Here is a 22,067-nt window from a genome sequence, read left to right as displayed (position 1 = left end):
TCGCTCGGTCTGACTGCCTACTGGCTCAGAGAGAGAGAGAGAGAGAAAGACGGAGGCAGGTGGAGGGCAAGCAGAGAGAGAAACCAAGTGGGAAGGAAAAAACAAGATGAAGGGAAGAGAAGAAAGGAGGGCCGCCTCTCATAAACTACGCTGAGAGAAACGCAGAAAGGGAGAGGCAGAGAGGACGAGGAGGAACGGAGAAACCAACAACCCTCGCACGGTTTTGAGCAGAGGCAAGGAAACGAAGGAGGAGGAGTGCAATGCTTCAGTCCAGTGTTGCTTGAGCCAAACCAGGAGAGAAGGAGAGGAGCAACAGAGAGGAGGAGAAGGAATCGATTGAAAAAATTGCTGGAAGAGAGGGGAGACGGGGAGGGAAAGAGGAAGATATGAAGAGGATGGAGGAGCAGAGAGCGAGCAGAGAGACGGATCCACATCTCTGGTTACTCAGGCTCACATGAGGGTATGGACCTGAGCCCGGCAGAGTTACTACAAGATGCTGTCATAGAAGAAGCAGCGCGTGAGGCTGAGCGTTAGTGTGTGAGTGATGGATGTCTGTCTGCACAAACTACCTGAAACTCAGCAAAAGTAGATGATCGCTGGTGTCTCTGGGTGTTGGACCGGGCGTGGGTGTCTCAGAACACATGACAGGCCAGCTGTTTAGGAGGTAAACAGGGTCAGTTGCACCCAGAGGAGGGAAAGGAGGAGCTCACCTGAGCAGGTGCATGAACGGAGAACTACACACACAGACACACAAGGCTGTGTGTGTGTGTGCAGCCAGCACATAGACAAGCTTCAGCCCAACCATCTCAGGTGCAGTCAAGGGTGTGTGTGTTTTAGGAGATCACAGAAGCAACAATGAGGTGCCGCTGAGCTTCTTCGAGGTGTGCTGTGACTCCTCTTTCACACCAGGCGAGCCCTGTGAAGCCACTCCCTACCTCATCTCAACAAGTGGACTTGAAGACTCAGAAAAAGGGACTCAACACCAGCGCTGGTGCCCTGCTGACCAGGACACCCAGCAGAAGTGGGCTCAGCCCTGATTTCCTGTGCCCAGTGGATGCCTCTTAACTCCAGCCATGGGAGAATGGACCATCCTAGAGCGCCTCCTGGAGGCTGCTGTGCAGCAGCACTCTACTATGATCGGAAGGTGAGTCCTTCAGTAGGGGGTGTGATTGATGCTTTGATGTGGCAAAATGAGGAGTTTGAATTCAAACAGGAGACGTAAAATCATGTGTGCTTGTGTTAATCAGTGTGTAATTTTTCTGTATGTCTGTGGACACATATATTTAATAATACTTTTTTTTACCAATGCATGTGTAATATGAGTCCTTCCCTGCTGTCAGTCAGCGATTCCTGGTCCAACGGGGGTGGGAGGCTTTAGCTTCTTTAATCCCTCTGAGTGACATGATGGGAGGGTTAAGCAACCAGCAGGGACTCAGTTGGCTCACACAGTAGCTTGGCCATCAGAGGATCCAGAGCAGTGTGAGGACACCTCACCTTAAAAGTACCCAATGCCTTCATTCACAGTTTTCTACTGTACCTCTGCGTGCTCATGTCTTCATTCTACCTCTCTGTTCCTCCCGCTAAGATGTCAAGTCTGCTTCAGAAGCCATCGTGTTATACAAGCGTGCCTTACTTGAACTATCCCACTGTTTCCTCCCTCCGTCTTCCCTCTTATCTTTCTTTCTCTGTCGAGTATGAAGTCATTTCACAACCTATGAAGACTAGTCACTACTGGAAGGTCACGGCAGTTTATGATTTATGCATCGTTGTACATGCTGAGATGTCTTGTATTTTAGTTTGAATAACTCGCTCTCTCGGCCGCAGAGTGAGCAATTATTGATGAGTGTTTTAGCCACAGAGTTCTGAAGAGGATATTAAACATGATTTTGCATCTAGTAAAGGACACATTCCCCAGTTTAGGGCTTTCTTGGGACATCTTTGAAAACCTCAGGTTGGTGGGTTCATTGGGTACTGTCTGAATTAGCAGTTTAAACCAATGCCCTGAAGCTACTGACTCACTCTGGCTAGTGGTACTCTTGAATTATTGAGTGACTAAATGCTAGCCACTTTATGAAGTAAATGATGTGGAGATTTTATTTTTGTTTTTGTTTTTTGGCAGAAGACGAGTCGGAGTGTGAATTTTGTTGTGTCGAATTATGAAACTGAAATGACTTTAATCTTGTTGTGAGAGCAGTCTGTTGGTTGAACGGTTGTTTCCTTTGGTGTTATGAGGGATGACTGGTCAGTGTTTGCTTCCCCTCATTCATGAGACACTGGAAGCACAGTGTTGCTCATCAGCTGGACTAGTCATCCTGGCTCCAGGGTCTCAGCGAGAAAGAGAAGACACAGAAAGAGGGGGTTATTAATGAGGAAAAGCACTGACGAGAAAACGAAACCCACAAAGGCAATCACGGAAAAGAGGGAGAAAAAGCAAGAGTTTGGTAGGAAAGTAGAGAGGAGATGAGCGGATCAGCAGTCAAAGTGTGAGATGTGAGAGACCGGATGATGGACCAAGAGTAAAAAAGCAGTGAGGAGCCGTTATTCACAGACACATGGCCTTAGTCTGCAGGGCGTTGGTAGGAAGCCAAGAGGACTGTCTTGTCACGAGATGGTGCTGCATGTCATGACCTAGACAGGGCAACCAGGACACCCGCCGGCAAAAAGCCTCAGATCATTTTTGTGCAGATTATAACTGTTATATCCAGACAGCTGAAGCGTTCAGATAGCGGGACGAACCGGCCAAAGCTTTTTCAACATAACAAAACGTACACGCACGACTTCCGGCAGCCCTGTGCAGGTTTACTTTCGTTATTGCTTAGCCTCGGAACATGTTGTTTCCATTTCCAGAGCCCCTCACTATACAGCTGAACTCTGGACTTTATAATGCACACAATGTTTCAGGAAACCAGCGAGTTAGAGGTTTTGAAATGTATGTGTGTAAGGGCTGTAATCCACATAACTGTACACCGTGTCTTCCAAGATGGTGTTTTTTTTTTATCTGTGGAGGAAGTTCAGAGATCAGAATGATAACAACAGTAAATGGGAAGCTGTTCGGTGGTTTGCTCTAGACTGCTTCAGCAGAGTGGACACTTGCTGTTGAGTGGCTTGAACTCAGGCTGACACACCGAAGGAGGCAACGACTGCATTAGCAGCTGATGTTCAATTAGAATGGGATTTTCAGCCACACTAACAGTGCGCTGGTAGCACACATATCTCTACAACTTTTACTTGGATTGCCATGAAATTCTGTATTGCCATTTATGCTTCACATAAGAGGAATCCTACTGACTCTGAGAACTTTTACTCTAGTGACACAATGACGTTCATGATTTTAAGTTTCATTTATGTCCCCTTTTGGGAAGATTTATAACTTTCCATCTGATTTGTCCAATACTTTGGCTTATGAACGAAACACCAGCACAAACGTTGAGTGTAAGCCGTTTTGTGGTCCATGCTAAGTAGTAAATGTTAACAAGTTAACAAGGTAAACTGCAATAATGAAGGTGGTGAAGGTTGTATGTTAGAGCTATCACTGTCAGCGTGTTAGTATATATATATATGTATATAGTATAGTAGCATTCAGCTCTGCTGTGCCTACAGCCTGCAGAGGTGCTAACGTGGTTGTTGGCTCTCGTTGCCCAATCAAAGTCAATGCTATTATTCAAGTAGCAAATTGAACTCTTTTGACATTCGATCTCACTTCTACAACTGTAAACTTGACTGACACACTGACCAGCAGATTAAGCATCGGCTGTCCTCTCCTCATGGAAGTTCTGCTCACTCTACTGAGGCAACTGTTTTTGTGGTTTTCAGGGTATATTAGTAATTAACTGGTTTGTCAGCTTCACATTCACTGGTCCTTTTATTAGGGTTTAATGACATTTTTACAACTTGTCCAGTTAGAAAAAATGGATAGACAAAGGGTGGAGGTGGAGAGGGCAGGATGGGGTCATTCATGGTATTTATTCATCTCTTACATTTTGTTAATCGGTAGCACTCCTAATCACTTAGTGCTATTACTGATGATATGAAAAGAGCCAGTCAGCCATTTTTAGCTTTAGTTTCTGTGTGACAGCCTGTACGTCCCCACAGTAAAGTGCCTTTTCTACAGCTCAAAACCATCTAATCTGGGACATCACTGCTGACATGAATTTTTATAAACGCACACTAATACTCCCTCAATCCTAAAACCTATTGGTCCCCCTGCTGCGATTTCGAGCGTCTGATTGGTCAGCGCAGGTACCGTCCTGCCTTGGACAGGTTGTTGTCCCTGAGGCGTCGCCAGCGTGTGTTCTCACGAGCCCACCATGACAGCAGCCTTCAGGCCTGAGTCGGTTCATCACACATGAGTCACGCACACATTAGGGGGAATATAACACACACGGCTGCAGAGATTCCCTTCTACGGTCAGGGTTTGTGTGACTGTGTGTGTGTGTGCATAAATATTCAGGCAGTGTTTGAAACGTGAGCTTTGGTGTACTCTATGACTCTATCACATGTGCTTGGGCGGGTCTCACGGTTGTCTGTGAGTGTGTGTCTGTGTATTCACCTGCTACCTGTGATTAATTCCTGCCATTACGGGCAGTGGGGCAGGTGTAAACCGGCTTCCCCGGGACCTTCTGACGGACTGTGGGACCCCAGTTTCTGAGCAGAAACTGTGATGAAGCGCTCTCTACCTGACTACTGTCAACACATCGCTCATGCTGTCTCTGTGGTCCCGCCCCCGTGGGCTAGAGTCCTGCATGTGAACTGGTATTGGCCAGAGAGGGACCGTTAAACATGGAGGTGCATTCTCCCGCCACTCTGATATTGATCTCCAATAATGGACTAGGAAGTGGGGCTTGATAGAAGACAGGGCACTTAATGAAAGTATCTTTAGTCCTGACCATTTGCAGTACAAATGGGTTGCGGTGACTGAAATGTTAAGTGAGTGATTAAAGCTGTAAGTACCTCATTGACTTTTTTTGCCTGTTAAAACAAACCATGGTAGTAATTAGCAGACCAAACATACGTCTCTGGACAAGAAGACCTGAGTTTAACACCTTGAAGATGGATAAAACAATCACGTTTCTCCTCACAAACGTGAGTGAGAAGCGTAATAACACTCACTCCCCATGCCTCTGTAAATCTAATATTATCACCCCCATATAAGATCAAGATTAAGACAAGACCCAACACTGGCACGTAGACAAAAAGTCTTACAATACGATGTGTGCTGTATATATAAGATAAGACTGTCTGTGTCCTTAAAGCCTGAGACACTTCCATTAAAAGACATTAAAAGACCCCCCACACACACACACACACACACACACACACAATCCTTCAGGCTTTTGGAGTGGTCACACTGTTTTGTCTCTGGCATTTTTCAGACCATCTTTTTGAACTCCTCATCCTCATTGTTTCAGGACGTCTGTGATTCTCTGAGGAGGAAAAACTTGTTAGCAACATTACGGCCTGTATGAGCCAGTTTATACCCTCCAAATATGAAATGGCCCTCTATTTTCCCCATGAGTCTTCTAGAAAAACATTTGGGCCAGTGTGGTACTAGAAAGGCCTTGGCATGCTTCAAGTGACCATAGCTAAAGGCTGAAATGTTTGTGCCTCAGCCAACTTCTATCCAATATTTCCACATCTTTTCCTACGTATTCATCCTCTATGCCTACTAAATTGTACAGAGGTAGATAGCAGCACACACTTTCGCATGCTCAAGAGCGTTTATGATGCTGCACTGTCTGCACCTCTTCACACCTGGGCAATTACTGCATGAAGTGGGTTGAGATTGTCGAGTTGTCTGTTTTAACTTTTTATGTGGTCAAATGCACTCTTCTCCAACTCCTCGGTCAGACAGGGGCCTTAAAACTGTTTTGAAGCACTACAGTCTTTCATTTTGAGCACCAGGTAGAATCCCTGAAGAAGAGGAGGTGGTTGAAGGTTCGCTTGTATCTCATCATTGCTCTGCTCATTCTGTTTTTAGAGGAGACGATCAGGTGTGTGTGATCCTACACAAGCTCTAAACCTCAGTATTGACAGACTGCAGCCAGCACACCCAGCGTGACTCCCCAGCATGGCTCCCCTGAGTCAAATGAGTGTTGTCACTCAGGTTCCATCAGCTCATCCGTCTAGGAAAGCACCTGTGTGCCACGTGCGCTCTTTCAGCTCAGTACAATGCATACACCAAGCCAAAACCAATATTTATTAGTGAGCAGAGTATCCGTGCGACTCAGCGTGCTTGTGTTTGTTGACAGGTTACAGCTCATCACGTGACCTTTAGATCATCATGCTTTTATTTAGCAAATCCCTGTGGAGCGCTCACAGCCCCCGCAAAGGTGATGGATGAATTTCCTCGAACAAATTGAAGCTCATCTAAACGTGGGCTGTATCACATAAAAAGGGGAAAGCGAGAAAGAGGCTGTGATACGGTATCGCTTGCAGCTGAGTCTCCTGAGAAATTTTCAAAAAGAGACACTTACAGAAGGCAGAGCGAGGTCTTCGACATCTCTTCGCTCTGTCCCTCCCTGTGTCTACTTTCACACTTCCTCCATCCATATGTAATGACCCCTGGGGTGTTGTAATGTCAGTGCCTTCTCCGTGTTGCCATAAGAAACTGGTTATTAAAATGATCTCACATGTTCCTCAGGGAGATCTTGAATCCCTGGTGGGATGTAGATACATGCAATCCCAGACTTTTATTACAAACGTACAGCATCCACCTGCTCATGAACAGCATTTGACAAATAATCCTAATGCCAAACCCAGGATTATTATTAACCTTGCTCCTCAAGTGTGCATTAGGGTTCACGTCAGTACTGACAGCGGGACTGATGTGCTCCAGCTGTGCTACTAGAGATACAACCATCCTGGAAATGACGCCCGGGAGCAGGAGGGAGACGTAACCAGCCTTGCTACAGTGGCTCTGAAGCTTCCATAGGGATTGTTGGAGGTGCAGAGATGTAGCTAAGGAGAAAGAGAAAGAGAGACAAACAGCACATAATTATGCAGCTTCTGTTCTCATTTCTTTCTGCTTACACCTCTCATATCCACTTCCCCCCGTCTTCTCTCTCATTCTCAGTTGCTTAGTCTCAATCCTTGCAGTTCTCATATGCTGAGGTCAGGGTGACTTGGTGTCTTCATGCTGATGGATTAATCGATTAAGCTCCTATTTCAAGTATGTGTTCATCAGACATTATATTAGGAGATAAACCTCCTTCATCCTTAAGCAGGATCTTATCTAGCTGGTGCATAGTAAAGTATATGAATGTGCACATTGATGAGGGCAACACTGGTGGATGAAAGAAGAAACTCAGGGGAGATCTAAGCAGAATACAATAACATGGACTGTCATGGAGAAGAGAGAGGTATGACTGGATGAAGACGGAGAGATTAGAGCAGGCGAAGGGGTTAGGGTTGAGACAGATCTCACCTTGCAGAGTTCCGGGGGGAAACTGTCTCTGGCAGGGTGACTCAGTAAGGCTTATAGGTTTAGTGTTAGCACCTCGCTAGAGGACAGAGCAGGTCAGTGTTAGAATGATACTGGAGGGTTGGTTTAACCCAGACATCACCTTACAAACACAAACACAAAGAGCAACCCTGCAAAAACAGCCACCTGAACCAGTCATTTGGTCCTTTGTTCATCTGTGAGCCACGTTTTCATTTTCAAGCATCAGGATAGGACAGGATCATTAGTGGTGGAGTTGCTCAGTGTGTGTGTGTGTGTGTGTGTGTGTGTGTGTGTGTGTGTGTGTGTGGAGTTGAGAGCAAGGTCCAGTTTGAAAACTCTCCCCTGCTGCTGCTGTCAAGGACCCGTGGTCAAATCTGACATCTAAGGATTGAAAATCGCCAGACGAGATCTACAGCATGTTGTCAGAAAATCAATACAACATGAGCAGGCCAACATGAAAAGCAGTCCCCGTTCTCATCTGCATTACCACATGATGATGAGAGCGATGCAATGAATTATTTATCTCAAGTTTCACATCTCTGCAAGATGACTGTCATACCTTGTTGACATGAGCTGTGAGCAAAGGAGGCAAATTAAATATGCTGTTAGGTTACACCAGTATGCATATATGGATAAGTAAATGAAATATAGATATAAACAATATTAGATACCAGCTTTATTAGAAAGGTGTCAGCCATTTTAAGGACTAATATGGCAGGTGATTTGATATCAAGTAGTGTAACCATGAGTTGTTAGTTCTGTCACTGTGGGCTAATCAACACCAACATGACAAGGAGAGCAAAATATCCAACTACTCTCTTGGTTTTCAGGCCTAAACTTCAAGCCTGGAGCCCGAGCTGAGCTCTGGTACACATAAACCCAACTTCATGTGTGAAACAGTTGGGACAGAGGTAAACCAAAATGGCATTTCCACCTTAACTAAGGTTGCAGGAGCACTCCTGTACATCTTCAAGTATGGCAGGTGAAGAAATATGATTAAGAGTCATGTTGAGCTGGCTGTGCTGACCACGGCTGTGTATTAAAAATGTGACTCTCTCATGCAGTCATCAGATATGAGGGCTAAAATTCAAACAGATAGCCAACTTTGATCTTTGGTACAAAGCAACGTTGCAACATTTCAACTTCCCTCAGTTGGGTCTATTTTTGTGTGCTTTGGCTGTTAGATTTTGTCTTATTTATAAAATCTGCTTTCATCACTAGCAGTGTGTCTATGTAGAGATCATAAAGTTGACATTCTCGTTTGGTTTGATTGATCGTTACGCTTGCCTGCTGATGCTGTTATTAAATCTCTCCCTCGTTTTTTTTTGCCACTCTACCTCCTCACATTCATCTCACTCTATCTGGCTTTTTGAAGATGAAACGGACGCTCTTCTGTCACTGATTTATTCTCCTCATCCTCACACGCCCCGCTCCCACCATTGGCTGCTCCGCCACACTTTACTGAGATCTCTGATAAACAAGCTGAGAATCTTCAGTCCCTTTGACGGCAGTATGTTCACCTCTTTGAGCGAGATTGACTCAACATGAACAGAAAATGAAAAAAAAAACCTGGCAAAACACACACCATCTTCACCAGGACCAACATGCTATAAGGAGACATCTGACTCACCGCCTCCTCACGTGCACACACTCACTGTCACACGCACTCATAACCAGATGGCCATCCAAATATACAAACATATGCGTAAGCGAACTTGCAGCCGGTTGATATATTTATTTATTTATATTGACTCATTAGCCAGCTGGGGGCAGAAACATACACATAGAAATGCTTCCTCACACACGCTGCCAAAACTGTCAACGTATTTGCATATGAGCAACCAGGAAGAGTGTGACAATGCATTCACACCTCACTACACACACACACACACACACACACACACACACACACACACAAAGGATCTCATTCGCAGATTCCTTAATTAAGCAGTGAAGTCAAGCTGCAGGGAGTGTGTTTGACTCTCGGCAATATGCTGCATTCACACTCCTATTCGCTGAGCCAATTATGAAAAGGCTACTTGGTAGATGGAGCTGTAATGAGAAGGAGATAAATTTAGGAATGACAGCAGCAGGACTCATACTGTTGGCTGCTATTTATTGGAGAAATATCAGAGAGATGGTGAATACCGCAGATTGAGCTTCACATAAAAATACTATTCGCTTCCAGAAATAGTTTGACATTTTGAACAGAGTTATATTTGTCTGATAAGTATGAAGGTGGAGCCTGGAGACTGTTTGCTTAGCATAGTATTTAAAACTGGAAATGAGGGAAACAGCTAGCATTACTCTGTCCAAGGCCCTTCTTTTGTCTATCTTTGTGCTAAACTAAGTCAATCGTCTCGTGGCTTAAAGCTTTCAGGGCACACATACATACTAAGTGAGTCAGTCGTGCAAAATAAGACTGAACATGTGAACGCTGTTGTTTGAATGGTCAGATTTTATTCCCATACGAGCTGAATGACGCATTAGACTGATTTTAAAGCAGCTACAGCAGGTCTGAGCTCAGCGGTGGCTGCTGTAAATTCATGGGTAGGGACGCTGGTTGCAACCTAGCTGTACTTATAAATATCTTTTCATCAATCAGATCAGTAAAATGACATTAAATCCCCATGTAAAAGCACCTCAGAAGACCACCGCTGAAGATTCAATCATCCACCACAGTAACCACTGCAATTTGTAACCAGTCCTAAAGCAGTTCACACCTTTTAATATTTACATGAAATGTAATGTAAATGAAAATGAGATGTGATGGTTACTGTCAGTTTTAAAAGTTAAAGGTTCAGTTTGTAATAGAATATAAGACTCATAATTATGTTTTCAATATAGTACAATCACCTGAAACTAAGAATGGTTGTGTTTTCGTTGGCTTAGAGTGAGCCCTTTATATCCACGTAGGGAGCAGGTCCAAGCTGCCATGTTGCATCGCCAACAGGACCTTTTGTGTTTTGAAAGAAGAAAGAGGAGGAATACCATTTTGTGTAGTGAAAAGTTTGCAAAGGCAGATTTTGACAGATGGTGGATCAGACTCACTTAGCACAAGGAAAAACAAAGGAGTGTGACTCCCTGTCGGCCACCGTAGCTCCTCCTGCGTGGTTAGCTGTCACGCCGAAGAGAACGTCTGCCTTTTCTAAAGAGCTCCATGAGATTTTGTGAAGTACCCAGCAAAGAAAATGCTGTGTTCATGGTGTCCATGGTGCACTTGGTAGGTGTGCCCATCCTGATAAAAATGCCTGTGGGGTGTTTCAGTCAGTGGTATTTCCTAATGACTTATGGAGGATCAGAGACACTGTCTAATACGAGTATTTCTTTTGGATGGAGTGTGTTTGGGATGTTCCCTGCTCAGCCATGTGCTGTCTGCTTGTGTGTCATGGAGGCTCCCTGCATGTGCCAGAGCGGCTGATTTGGGTTGGAGCTTGGCACTGCACAGTCGTGGTGGGTGGGGAGTTGGCATGGACGCGGCAGCCCTAACTCGGGATTGTCCAAAACCCACCGTTTTAATCCGGATTACGCCCATGATTTCACTCTCTTGCTCTCTCTCTCTTTCTGTATTTCCCTCCACCCCCCTCCCCCACTCACCTCCTTTCCCGCCCATGCATTCGCTCTGTTCCTCTCTCCTGCTGCTCTTTCTCCTGCTCACGCCTCACCCCTCCATCACTACCTTCCCAAAAAAGATAAAGCTCCACACTGGTTGGTCTGTTGCCATGGTGACCACTCTTGTCTCTCCTGCCATTGATCCGTTCTGAATGATCGCTCAGAGTAGATTTTAGAAAGTCTATTTTTAATACCTGGTCTCCTATTTATGTCTTACTTGATCGCCTAATCTGTTTCCAAGGTAACTGCTACAGTTACTATTGTCATGGAGACCCTTGCGTACAGTACACAAACTGTGTGCAGCAGTGCACTGGTAGGAAAATATGATACCCTTAACCTCTCTCGTGGTCACTCTTCTTTATTGGTGTTTAAAAAAACGCAAACAAATATAGTATAGTCCTTTGCCAGACTGATGGAGGCACACATCTAATAGTATACATCATTTATACATCATTTCATCTCACTGATTATGAGACTACACAAAGACACGACTGGACGTTTGCGTGTGTGAGATACTGTGTTAAATTTGAATTATTGTCTGCCTCAGTTGGGCTCTGATCTTCATCAATTTATTCCAGAGCTAGAGAGTCAGTTCACATTCATCAGCACGCCACCGAAATACCTTTGTGTGTGTGAGAGAGAGAGAGAGAGAGAGAGAGATGGGTAGAACAGATAAGTGAACAGTATTAGAATATGCTATTATTAGATCTCCATTTCAGCAGCTTACAGATTACACACAGAGACTATACCATAATAAATGGAGTACTGTCACCAGCCAACTAATCATTGCCACAGAGATATACTGTCCTTAGAGTGCTTGGAGGAGATTAATACATTCCTGCATATCTGTACGTGTATGAACTTATATTCAGAACTATAAGGACATGCTATCTTTGTAAGGAAAATAATAAAACAAGAATGCTGAAAGGTAATTTTCTTTATCCACAATCATCTATCCTCAGTAAATAAACCCACATACTGTACACTGTGTGTCTCCTTACATGGATACTAACATGTACATGTAACATGTGGAAGTAAAAAAAAAAAAAGATGAGTACCACGATTCAAAAATACTCCTTTCCAAGTAAAAGTACAGTAAGAGTTATTATTCACTATCAATATGCTTACCAAAAGTACAAGTACTTGTTTCTTGACTGACACATTATATTATGGTATATGCACAAGCAGTATTTTACTGGTGTAGTTGATCGACGCTGAGCTTTCTATACAGCTTTATATATCCAGTGCTTCTTAGCTTGGGGGTCAAGCCCCTCCAAAGGGTCATGTGATAAACCTATGGTGGCCACGAGATCATTAAAGGGTGAAACACATCTGAAATGTGACAAGTATAAAATGCAAAGTCCAAGTAAGTAAGTAAGTAAGTAAAGGCCCTCACCACCACTGCACATACTGCACTGTACGTGTGTAAAATGTATCGTTCAGGGATTAAGGCGTCACTGTCACTGATGCGCCTAAACGGAGCCAAACTGAACCCGAGAGCCTCTGAGGCCACCTGTTTGGAGATCAGAGTCTGCCAGGTTAGACCATGGTAAAAATCATTATTACTGGTTGGTGACTCTAACCGTAAATTCATCTTCATCTTCTCCTGAGAGGATGGAGCAAACATGTCAGACACAATCGGCTTTGTGACGCTCCGCAACAGCTGGAAGAGTGTGTGGGATTAAATGGTGCAGATGTGCATGGAGAGGTGTCCTCAGATCCTTCTGTGTGTACAACTCAAGCACAAACTGTATGTTTTTGTCTTAGCATCAGTGTGATGGTAGAGTATTCACGTGTGTGTGTGTGTGTGTGTGTGTGTGTGTGTGTGTGTGTGTGTGTGTGTCAGTGGGTGTGTGTGTTGGGAGGTGGATGGCCATGCAGGATAGAGGTCTGTCAGCAGGGGAGAGTGCAGCCCCCTCTCTCCTTCTGTCACTGGCCTGAAGCACCGGAACATCCCGTCTGTGTGTGTGTGTGTGTGTGTGTGTGTGTGTGTGTGTGTGTGTGTGTGAGGGTGGATCCAGCCTGGAGCCAGGTGACCTGCTGTGAACTATGAGCTATTGATAAATTTTGGCAAAGAAACACAGACTGAGAGAGAGAGAGAGAGAATGACAAGTGTCCGTCCATGTTTGATGTGACAGGATTAGAGCTGTCAGAGCTGCTGCTTGTTGTATCTGGGTTACCACCTGGCACCCACAAGACACACAAGAGAGGCGGAAAGTCAAAACATTGAGAGGGAAAACAGAAAGAAGGTGAAGAGAGGCAGGATAGAAGGATGGACTACGGAGGGACTTTCCCAAACCACCGCTGACACTGATGGCAAAACATTTTGTCTGGTATCACTCCAACATTCACTCCTCGTTTGTTTTTTCTTCATACTTAACCAACAATGATCCACATGAGCGTTTTTTAATGTGGCCCCTTCTTCAGCAGAATGACATTGTTTGCACACAAGTTCAGGTTTAATTTGGGTGAGCTAACACTAACTAAAACAAACCAATTACTCACCTGGAAGTCCAACTGTCAGCCAGCTTCCCCTCTCTCATCTGCCTACATTCACGTGGCGAGGAGGTGATGTGAAAGTAAGTTTGAGAGAAAGATTTTTGCCTCCAAGTGGCTGCGCCATCCTGCTTAATTGCATTACATTAAATGAGCTAACATCAGGCTTTGCTGTAGCCTTTTCCGCAGCACACATGGCTCACAACGGCACCGTAGTCCCATTGTGCTGTTGCTCGCATGGTTAGACATGCCGACCTCTGAAAAGAGGTGAGCTGCTCACTACATGAAATTGCATTTGGTGTGTAACATGCACAGCGAGCAGCCAGCCTGGTTCCAGACCTCTGACCAGAAGTGAAACAGCAACACAGTCTGATTATCAGGTGAATGTCGTGAAACTGAAGACACAAACCGTGAGGCTGATTGGTGAATATTTCAGCGAGAGGAACGGGATGAATTAGTATTGACAGAAGCAGGTTAGAGATGTACTCAGAAACAGAGCTGCAGCAGGTTTGAGGGCGCTGCAGAGCTTAACAGGTATTGATGGAGGCTGAAGAAGAGGCTCTGGACAGGATTAGCAGGTCAGCCATAACATTGGACGTGTTTACATCACAGTCCAGAGCGGCTAACGAACTCCTAAGCCTGCAGAGACGGAGCTAAGAGCTGCTCCTTTTACTGATCATCTGTTACGATGACATCCCAAAAACTGAAGTCCAACATTTCTAAAACACACATTTACGTAGAGCCAGGAATATATTTTTCATTTCGAGAATAATCTATTTCTAGCATCTTCTCTTCTTGACGGCTTTTGAACAGCAGCAGCGGGGACGAGGATATTCTGGTCTTCCTCACTGTGTTATTGTCTGCACAGCAGCGTGATTTGACTTGCTGCCTTAATGTGTTGTTTAGTGAACTCCTCTTAAGGCTTCTGCATCAGGCTCTAACTGGTACAACTGCTCCCCTCCTCAGCAGAAACACGCTGCGCTTTAGTTGACTTAGCTTCTCCCTCTCTCTCTTCATCTGCCTTCGTTTTTCTGCCCCTCGCCTGTTGCCGTGGTAACTAGCAAAGGGAAGTTGAGTGGAGGGGAGATTGAAGGGAGGGAGGGAGGGAGGGAGAGGAGAGGAAAAGGGGGGGTTGCGTCAGGTTTCTGGGTAAAGGAACCATGGCTGCTGTTCCTCCACCGCACTCTTCCTCTTCCCGCTTCTTTTTATCTTCCAGTCTCTTTGAAACCTTATGCTCCTTATCGACCCCTGGCCAATTATTTCCTGCTCTTTGCCTCCTCTTGCTCATTATCCTCCCACCTTTTTGCTTTCTCTTGGTTTACTTTGTTCTATCTCATTCATTCAGAATTCCTGAATGTCGGTCCTGGTTCTATCCACATCTCAATGAAGAATGACGTATATTGTGTTCCTTTTCAGTGGACATGATACTCCATTGTGGCTCACAACAACACGAGTGTGTGCATTTTTCATATGCTTTGCCTCACTAAGTCCTCATCCTAAACTCCTGCTCTACCTACTGAGCTACACACAGCTCCCAGCTCACCTCTTTCTCTATTTATATGCTGCTCATCCTCTCCTCCTGCCATGTAAACAGCTTAGAAGGTTTCATTAAAAGAGATTAAACATAAAGGGAGATCTTCAGTAATATCAAGGGAGCTGCACGGCGAATGGCATTTCAATTCCTCTGCAAGTTCAACAATGCAGACTGCTGGATGTGTGTGTGAGTGCGTGTGCGTGTGCGTGTTTGTGTACTTCTGCATGTCTACACACATGTGCAAGTATGTACATGTGCACGGAGGAGGAGGAACTACATGTTTCCTGTTAGACGCACAAACTATGATTATTTATCACATCGCTGTACACGCTTATTTTTTTGACAATTAACTGCACGTCCATAATGAGAGCTTTGAAGGAGGCAAATGCCCCCTCAGTGCAAGATATCCACCATCAGATAATAAGGGAGAAAAAGAGAGAAAAGCTGCAGGTTACTGACACAGAGGCGTTCTGGGATTTTGTTGGCATAATGTTTTTGCGTAATCACCAGCGCCTGTGTGGTAAAACAGGCAACATATCAATCGAAGGGAATAACAAACAATGTCTGCTGGGAAATGAAGCTGTAAGTGTATTGAGATATGTGCTAATACTGTATATCTGCCATGTGTTTGAAGCACAACAAAAGGCTGAACTCAACTTTCATTACTGGTTCATTTCTCAGTTATTGTTGCAGATGAATCGATGAAATATTCAATCTACAAAATGTGCATTGTAAAAAAAAACATCTGAGTTTAAGGAGCCGTGTTCACAAAGACATGAAAACCACATTTGAGAAGTGGCAACCAGCAAATATTTAGTACGTCTGCTTAATGAAAACTCATCTTCTCTTGAATGACGAATCAGATATTCAGATATTCAGCAGAAACACAAACATGGCGTAAATATTTCAGCACAGTCTGGTGAATGTAAGGTATTTCCTGTGTGCAGACACACTCGGAGAGGGCATTAGATGGACTTTGCACGGTGTTTTCAGTTTGAGCGGGAAACCACCTGCAAACTAAATGCGTGTTCGCAGAGAAAGGAAGCTCTTCATAGAAAACTACAGACACAATCTGGGGATTATTCCTGATGAGGAAAGGGGGGCGGTGGGCAGAGGGAGAAAGGGCCACAGCAGGAACCCTGCTGGGAGTACAAATGAAAGAAAGAAAAAAAGAAAAGAAAATGCTCCAGAGATGAGAGAAAAAACAGGTGGGGGGGGTTGTTGCTGTGTGGCGTATGATAATCTAAAGCTATTCGATGGCATTAAAAAAAAAAAAACCTAATGCAAGAATCCTCCCTTGGCCCAGCCACAGATTACAGCAGTGGGTTTGCGTGTGGAAACTATTATATAATTCATTCTCTATGATGAGATTTTCCACCATAGCTGGTTTTCCTTACTGCCCCCCTCTATCTCCCACACTCCGTCCCAGCACTGGCAGGTTTCTCTTTTAATTTAAGGAGAAGATGTCAGAGCCACACTGGGTTTTTGGTGACTTTATAATCTTTTTATCCCTGTCTGGAACTAATTCATCTTCAACAGCAATTTGACATCTTCTGTCAGTGCACAGTCAGTTTAAAACAGTCTACGCTCACTGTCTGCATGGTGTTCTGTTGCATGGATGTGTGTGTAAGCATGCATGTGTGTGGCCATACAGACTCTGTGTGTGTGTGTGTGTGTTTGAGTAAACACATGCACGCATTTAGTGCAACACTCTCTCACTCTGGTATTGTGAATTCTCTACTCACTAAGCTCCTTAATGGAGTCACTACAAGGGCAAAAGCATTTTTATTTTTTTGCACGTATGTTTCTCTCTCTTCCCCCCACTCCACGTGCTAGCTGGTCACAGGTGGACAGATCGGCAATAAGTCTTTTATTTTTCATTTTGGAGGTTGTCACTGACGACCTGCCGTTTTGATGAGGTGCATGTGAACCTCTCGCTGTCAGACTCTGGAAAGGATTAACTCTGCCCTTCGACTCCACATCTGTGCCACACAAGACAGGCAAAGCCACCATGCGATTGGTAGATTACCCCTCACACAGCCAAATGCCATCTAATGATTGTTTGGCAACGTCTAAGGTACAGTGGCGTAGGCCTCCCCCCCGGATCCACTGTCTGGTCACAATGACATCCAGATAAATAGATCTTCTAATTGAGTTTGATAAATCTGTACTGATTGGATACACTTGGTAGTCTCCCTCGCCCTCTTGCTCTTTCTCTCTCTCTCTCTCTCCCTGAAGTTTCTTCCTGTTAAACGGAAGTCATTTTACTTTTGCTCATTTACTGAGTACTTGCTCATGAGGGGAGTCTTGAATCTTTAATTTTGGATTCTTAATTAATGAATTTGGTGTAGACCTGCTCTATATGAAGTGTCTTGAGATAATTGTGAATTGGTGCTATACAAATTAAGATTGATTGACTGACTGACTGACTGACTGTAGTGGACCAGTAGTGAAGTGACAGCCACGCTCTCTTTTTGATTTTATTTAATAAATCCAGACTTATCTTGAGGGGGGGCTGCAGGTGAAATGGGGCAAGGAGGTTAATGTGGGATTTGAAATGGGAAGCTTTCTTCTGAGGCTGCTGGCAGAGGGAACGTGCATGAGAAGAACATGTCGCTGTATAATTACTGATCAATCCTGCAAGAACAGTGAGGGACTGAGACTAAAACCAAAGTCATATTTTACTATTAATGTTTTTACAGTGTGTATTCATACATCTACTGACACGATAAGAACACACCAAATTACAAAATAAACCAATCCTGCCATATTCAATGCTTTGAAATAATGTCACTGCAAAAGGGAATAAGATATAAGATATGTGAGCACGAGCGTGTGTGCCATCCAGGTTTGGTGATGTATCTGCCCTTATGTGGCCATGTTGCCAGCAGCCCTGTTCCCTTTCATGTGTGGAATCTGTAATGATGTTGGATTCATCTGTTAAAGGCACATGTCTTTTGCACTTACTGTAAACATGAGTGGGCCATTATGGCACATGAGACGATGAAATGTTAGAAGTTAGGTGTTAGTTTCACTGAACCATGTCTCTAAAGCATCTTGGTTGATGTCATTTGATTGATATCATTGAAATCTCCCTTTAGAGTCAATGTTTCTGTGCTCAAGGCGAAGCATTTAAAGTGTCACCTCCTAGTCTGTTGTGAGTTGTTTGCACTTGATCCATAACAGTGTCAAACACATGAAAGTTACACACTTTTGCTGCCTTTATTCACACTTGGGGCGTGTAGAAAATGTTATTTAAATGTTACAAGGTTCACAGTGACTTAAACTTAAAATGACTCGGGGGTCCTTTTCAGACACTGTCATGTAAAACTAGTTATGATTTACAATTAATATCTGAAAGACGCTCACAGTGTGTTTGTTGTGAAGGTTCATCTCTTTGAGTTTAAGTATTGTGTGTTATGCACATTGACATTTTCAAAGGAAGGAACTGCTCTTCCTGCAGCATACTTGACTGCCCATCAGCACTGCCTCCAAAGCCATCTTTATATGTCACCATCTATTGACTTGTATACACAAAAACCCATAAATCCATGATAAATGTAATGAGGTCAGGTTTTGATGGGCTACTGTAATGGTGTGTACTCTGGGTGCATATGAAGTAATGACAGCGCTTTATCATGCCGTTATTTATGGGATTAATATAAATGATGGTGATTAGTGGGAGATGATCTTACAGTATGCAGAACTCCCTCATATCTGTGGGACTGAACTTCAAGGCAGCAATCAATCAACAGATTAACAGCAATGTCCAGGCCTGTCTGACGTTTGCAGCCTTGTTCCAGACTTTGTTTGGTCATAGCTTATCGTGTGAGACAGCCAACAGGCTCACAGAGGCAGCAGAAAGCAAAAAGCCATCTAAAGTGCTTGCTCAGGCTCTGATCTGAAAAATAAATGAGGGATGAATAAAGTAAGAAAAGAACAAAGAAAAATATGTCTGCAAGAGAAGAAACGGGGGGGGGGGATAGAAACCTGTAGTCCATCTGCTGTCGGTGTCTGACATCATGAAGCACACATGATGTCAGTGTACTAAGTGCATAAGTGCACAGCGCATGCATGCACGTTAGCACGCACGCACACACACACACACACACACACACACACACACACACACACACACACACACACACACACACACACACACACACACACACACCACTTTCAACAAAAACAATCCTTTCAACCCCCCAAACAAGAATAGTGTCTAATCATCAAACAGAGTTCACCTCAGTTTCACCTGTTAGGGCAGTGAAAGCAGAGAGAGTACCTGGACTGGCTGTGTGAACATGCTAGTGTGTGTGTGTGTGTGTGTGTGTGTGTGTTTAAATGTGTGTAGAAACCAAATTAAGTGAGTCTAATCTCAGATTGCCATGGTAACTGGGCCTCATGATGCAGGCACCAAAATTAGACTAGATGTGTCTTCTCAATTCTCTTTACCTGTACACACTCTCACAAAATGCACACACTACACACACTACACACACACACACACACACACCGATCACAGATAACAGGCTGTGAGTTATGAGCACTGACGAACCTCAGACCTGTTCTTCTTCTCAAGTGTTTACTCTGGCTGATAAATGAGATCTGGAGCACTCTTCTTCTCTGGTTCTTTACAGCGACACAATGTCCTTCTCCATCACTTGTGCAGCTTATTTCTCTTTACTTTGCCTCAGTGCTGCTCTCTCACTTCTCTGATTAAAGAGTTCAAAGTCCTTCTTGAAGCCCCCTGCTGTCATTTCAATATCAAGTCCCCCCTCTCAACCTTGAATGAGGGTTTCAGTGATCTTGTGTGTCCATTATCAGCCTTCTCCTGTATTTCCTCTGTAGTTCTCATATCCTTTCATGTACAGTTTTTAAGGCAAGTGATGACGTGCAACTCCCTTTTACTTTTCATTTTCTAAAACTGCTGTAGTTTTACTTCAGATCGGAATCAGTCCATCTTTTCACAGGCTTGTGGCGCTCATGAAAATAGTTGATAATCGGGCCTTTGGGCTTTTGCTTTCAAGAACTAATAATAGTGCAGAGATTATTTTTGCACGTTGCCATTTTTAACACTGCCATTTTTAACACTGTTTTCCTACCCATTTTTACTCTTTTCAAAGATTCTTTCATTGCATTAGAATTCATCCTTTCCCGGCTCTCTTATCTCTGTTATTCGTTATGTCTTCTCGTACTCAGCACATCTATAGACCCTGAGCTGGGAAGGATATCTCAGGACATCTCATCCTTACCACCACAGTAAATCACTGTACGTTTCTGACTGTCATAACGCTGTTCATCTCTCTCTTTTTCCTCCAGGATCCTGCTGACAGTAGTGGTGATCTTCCGTATCCTGATCGTGGCAATTGTGGGTGAGACCGTGTACGAGGACGAGCAGACCATGTTCATCTGTAACACTCTGCAGCCGGGCTGCAACCAGGCCTGCTATGACAAGGCCTTCCCTATCTCCCACATCCGCTACTGGGTCTTCCAGATCATACTGGTGTGCACACCCAGTCTCTGCTTCATCACCTACTCTGTCCACCAGTCGGCCAAGCAGAAGGATCGGCGCTATTCCTTTCTCTACCCCATAATGGAGAGGGACTACGGGGGAAGGGACGGGGCGCGAAAGCTCCGCAACATCAATGGAATTCTAGTTCAACATGGAGGCGATGGTGGCGGAGGGAAGGAAGAACCTGACTGCCTGGAGGTGAAGGAGATCCCCAACGCCCCGCGGGGCCTCACCCACGGGAAGAGCTCCAAGGTTCGTCGACAAGAAGGGATCTCCCGCTTTTATATCATTCAGGTGGTGTTCAGAAATGCGCTGGAGATTGGCTTCTTGGCGGGCCAATACTTCCTTTATGGCTTCAGCGTGCCTGGGATTTTTGAGTGTGACCGCTACCCGTGTCTGAAGGAGGTGGAATGCTACGTGTCCCGCCCCACGGAAAAAACGGTTTTCCTGGTCTTCATGTTTGCGGTGAGCGGCATCTGTGTGGTGCTCAACCTGGCCGAGCTCAACCATCTGGGCTGGCGCAAGATCAAGGCCGCCATCCGGGGCGTTCAGGCCCGCAGGAAGTCTATCTGTGAGATCAGGAAGAAGGACATGGCTCATCTGTCCCAGCCGCCCAACCTGGGACGCACACAGTCCAGCGAATCAGCCTACGTCTGATGACGGAGAGATGAAGAAAGGGAAGGAGCGGGATGAATGTGCAAGAGAGAAAATGAATGAATTATGATTTTAATTTAATGAAGACGGTGAGGTCAAACAAGGTGACCCATCCTCTGTGCTGATGGAGTGAAACAGAATGTAAAAAGACAATTAAAAAGCATAGAGAGAAGACAAAAAGTTCTGTTCTTCAAACGAACACAGTGAAGACACTTTGGTCTCATGGGGAGGGTGGGGTGGGTGGGGTGGGGGTTCCAACTGCCATTTTATACTTTTATCTGTTTTTTAACTAATTAACTTCTCCTCTGCCCCAAGTGAGGAGGGAAATCCTCATGGGGCTGCAGAGGACTAGAGATGAGAAGAAGAGGGGAAGGCAGAGGAGAACAGAAGAGAGGCTGTTTTGTATTCTTTGGGGATATTGGTAGATGACAGCAGTGTTGATGCATTCCATGGTGCTTTTCCTCTGGACTGTGTCAGCCACGATGGTAAAGGGAGGACAGGATGGGACGGGAAATATGAGCAGCAGCATCTTTAAAAGAGGAACAGAAGAACTGTCAAAGATGTGATGGCCTCGAGAGAACGAAGGTGAGCTTGTGTGATAGAGAGACTGAGTGGGATGTCACGGTCTGGAAGAAAAAAACATATGATATCCCCCAAGTACGGAGAGAAGAGGAGGAGAGTTCTCTTTGGCTTCCTCTCCTCGCCGGAGACTCGAGGCGGGCCAAAGCCAAGAGAGAAAGAACTGCCTCTGATCAGTGTCATCCTCGTCTCTGTGGGAACATCATCACGAGCCAAAACCACGAGAAAAAGACTGA

The 22,067-nt window shown here is 44.7% G+C and overlaps 1 protein-coding gene across 1 annotated transcript; it reads left to right on the top strand.

Moving 5' to 3' along the window:
- Nucleotides 1-1,065: 1,065 nt before the first annotated feature.
- Nucleotides 1,066-21,255, top strand: LOC139200405 (gap junction delta-2 protein). Its single transcript, XM_070829698.1, has 2 exons — nucleotides 1,066-1,144; nucleotides 20,406-21,255. Exons 1-2 carry the CDS (start codon nucleotides 1,074-1,076, stop codon nucleotides 21,253-21,255), a joined length of 921 nt encoding a protein of 306 aa, XP_070685799.1. The 5' UTR covers nucleotides 1,066-1,073.
- The last annotated feature ends 812 nt before the right edge of the window (nucleotides 21,256-22,067 follow it).

This window comes from Pempheris klunzingeri, chromosome 4 (genome assembly GCF_042242105.1).
Source record: "Pempheris klunzingeri isolate RE-2024b chromosome 4, fPemKlu1.hap1, whole genome shotgun sequence".
NCBI classification, from domain to species: Eukaryota; Metazoa; Chordata; class Actinopteri; order Acropomatiformes; family Pempheridae; genus Pempheris; species Pempheris klunzingeri.
Note: the sequence above shows the minus strand (reverse complement) of the source record. Positions and strands in the feature narration are given on the sequence as shown.